Source organism: Oncorhynchus clarkii, chromosome 12, assembly GCF_045791955.1.
Source record: "Oncorhynchus clarkii lewisi isolate Uvic-CL-2024 chromosome 12, UVic_Ocla_1.0, whole genome shotgun sequence".
Lineage (NCBI taxonomy): Eukaryota > Metazoa > Chordata > Actinopteri > Salmoniformes > Salmonidae > Oncorhynchus > Oncorhynchus clarkii.
This window is the reverse complement of record NC_092158.1, coordinates 32,875,478-32,877,026: the sequence shown is the minus strand read 5'-3', so window position 1 is coordinate 32,877,026 and position 1,549 is coordinate 32,875,478. Positions and strand designations below refer to the sequence as shown.

General features: G+C 57.3%; 1 protein-coding gene across 1 annotated transcript; it reads left to right on the top strand.

The window, feature by feature from the left end:
- The first annotated feature begins 382 nt into the window (after positions 1-382).
- LOC139422003 (class A basic helix-loop-helix protein 9-like) lies at positions 383-1,334 on the top strand. The gene has a single exon (XM_071173145.1). The coding sequence runs from the start codon at positions 383-385 to the stop codon at positions 1,292-1,294; it is 912 nt and encodes a 303-aa protein (XP_071029246.1). The 3' UTR covers positions 1,295-1,334.
- The last annotated feature ends 215 nt before the right edge of the window (positions 1,335-1,549 follow it).

Genomic DNA, 1,549 nt, shown 5'->3' with positions numbered 1-1,549 from the left:
AATCACAGGGCGCCAGAGGAGTCGGAGACCAGGGCTGTCGGGACACAATACCCAACAACGTCCCAACTGACTGCCCCGTGAAAGACACAGCGGGACACAGCACCCAACACCAACCCAGCCGGCAGCTCCGTGAAAGACGGCGCGGGTCACAACACCCAAAACCAACCCGACCGGTAGCCCCGTGGAACAAGCCACGGATCTACAGCAGAGGAGGTCCTGGCATAACGACGGCAGCTATAGGAACACACCAGGTACAAGGCATCTAATCTACCTCATAGCCTTCTCTACACAAGAAGAACTACACAAAGCTACAGACAGCGGCTACAGAGAAACAACTAAGTAGACCGCGGCTACAGAACAACTACAACAACAGCCAGTGGTGATGAGCTGCAGCAGTCTGGCAAGGTTAGAGGAATTTTCAGAGGAGGAGCTGGAGCTGAGCATGCTAGGTCAGGGAGAGAATGATGAGGTGAGCGACGACAGCCCCGTGGGCCCCTTGCAGGACAGCGAGGGCTCGGCCAGCAGCCCTCCCAGCGATGACACTGAGGGGGGCCAGTCCAAGAAGCGTAGCCGCCCGGTCCGCTCCAAGGCCCGCCGTGTGGCCGCCAACGTACGTGAACGCAAACGCATCCTGGACTACAACCAGGCCTTCAACGCTCTGCGTGTGGCACTCAACCACGACCTCAGCGGCAAGCGGCTCTCCAAGATTTCCACCCTGCAGAGGGCCATCAACCGCATCTCAGCCCTCTCTGTCTTCCTCAGCTCCAACCCCCCCAGTAAGCCTTGCTCCCACCGGGAGTGCCACAGGCCAGCTGGGAGGTCATTGGCGGTGGGAACGGTGGGGACGTCACGGCTGGACCCGCCCAGGGTGACAGTTGCTCATCGCCTGGAGTCCCAGAACTACGTCTCCTGTAACCACACATCACTCCCCCATCAGATCCAGCCTCAGCAGGGAACCCACCCTCACAGGCTGCCAACAGAGACACACCTCTACATTGACAGCTTGGGCTCCTCATGCCCCCCCTCGCCACACTACCCCTGCTATCCTGCCAAGGGCCAGTTGTACCCCTCACGCGGACACTGTGGGACAGGGAACCCCTTGGAGCAGCCACCAAGCCCTATTAGGTACACCCAGGTGGGCGAAGGGCTGGGGTACCAGACTAGGGGGTGGGCCTCCTGCGCCCAGGGCTACATTGATGCCTTTATGGAGTCGTCTCCAGCCCTGGGCCTCCCCTGGCAGGTGAGCCACATCCAGGAGACAGCAGGCCCCCAGCACAGCCTGCCCCTACTCTGACACTAGGACCAGAGAAGTTATAGCCTAGGTATCCACCACAGTGGCCCCTGGAGTCTAGAGAATAGACCAGCCAACTGTCCTAATGATCTCAGGGAAAAATATGAAAAAGTGAGCTTCGTGTGCTCTCACTGTTGCAATGGATTCAGTATTACGGTGCAACTCTCTAAAGACACTGAATTAGTTTCAAGTTTTAATGTCAAAGTGAAATGCCTTTCTAAAACCAACAATGCAGTAATCAATAACAATGTAAAACTA